At 39.0% G+C, this 1,024-nt stretch overlaps 2 protein-coding genes across 2 annotated transcripts in view; one reads left to right on the top strand and one right to left on the bottom strand.

Annotated features, from left to right (window-relative positions):
* LOC119592656 (glutathione S-transferase Mu 2-like) overlaps positions 1 to 1,024 on the bottom strand; it is a 66,444-nt gene that overhangs the window by 43,017 nt on the left and 22,403 nt on the right. The window lies entirely within an intron of this gene.
* LOC119592657 (glutathione peroxidase-like) overlaps positions 1 to 1,024 on the top strand; it is a gene marked incomplete in the record, with an annotated part of 7,782 nt that overhangs the window by 5,156 nt on the left and 1,602 nt on the right. The window contains 2 exon segments of the mRNA XM_037941571.1: positions 328 to 456; positions 901 to 1,024. Coding sequence (XP_037797499.1) covers positions 328 to 456; positions 901 to 1,024 — 253 coding nt within the window.

Here is a 1,024-nt window from a genome sequence, read left to right as displayed (position 1 = left end):
GTTTGAAGTCTGTATTAAAGTATAAACTTATAGAATTATCAATTTATCCATTAGTCAGCACACATTGCCGACAACAGCTAGACTCTGATGGCTATTCACATTACTAGACAAACACAAGAGAGGAACACACAGGCGGCAAAATACTGTATCTGCGTCAACCGAGCCATTTAGGCAAATGCACCAAGGAAAACATGAGGCCAACTTGATTAACAAAAATAAATGCCCATAAATACAGTAGCCACTGAAACACAAATGACTGCCTAAAAGGACGCATATAGTACATTTCTTATCTTTTTCACCGTAGGTCATATTTTTCCTCCTCAACAGGTTGTCCTCATCGTCAACGTAGCGACGTACTGAGGATTCACTGGTCAATATCCAGATATGAATGTGCTGCAGAGTTCCTTTAACAATGGATTCAGGATTCTTGGTTTTCCTTGCAATCAGTTCTTCAGGGTGAGTAAGACAGAGGAGGAGAGAGATAGGGAGATGCAGTAAAAGGAAAGTGAGGGTAAATAACCTGTAATGTGGAACTCAAGCTTCTTTAGATTTCTGGCAACCAGTTCTTTAGGGTGAGTAAGATAATCTGAGAGAGGAGGAGAGAAGTAAGAATAGAAGGTAAATAACTCAGATATAAAGAGAAGGAAACACAATCTGATTACCTTGTAACAGTGGATAAGCAACTAATCCAATCGTAATCACAAAGTATTTTCTAATCTGGTTTCTTCATCCACCCTTTCTCTCGTCTTCCCCCTTTCCAAACAATAGATATTTAATAGTACTTAATTTCACTCCAAATTAGCGGTCTGATATGATAGAAAGCTTACTACATAATCATCTTTAGCGACGCAAAAAAAAAAAGAACTAAATAATAGTTTAATGTATGTTCTCCCTCTACAGCAAGAGCCAGCTGCCAATGGCACGGAACTAGCAAATGGCATCAAATATGTCCGTCCTGGCAATCTATTTGAGCCAAACTTCAGGCTCTTCAGAAAGATCGAAGTCAATGGGGAGAACGAACACC

The sequence above is a fragment of the Penaeus monodon genome, chromosome 30, assembly GCF_015228065.2.
Source record: "Penaeus monodon isolate SGIC_2016 chromosome 30, NSTDA_Pmon_1, whole genome shotgun sequence".
Taxonomy (NCBI): domain Eukaryota; kingdom Metazoa; phylum Arthropoda; class Malacostraca; order Decapoda; family Penaeidae; genus Penaeus; species Penaeus monodon.
The sequence above is the reverse complement of the archived record's forward strand: the minus strand, read 5'-3'. Positions and strand labels throughout refer to the sequence as shown.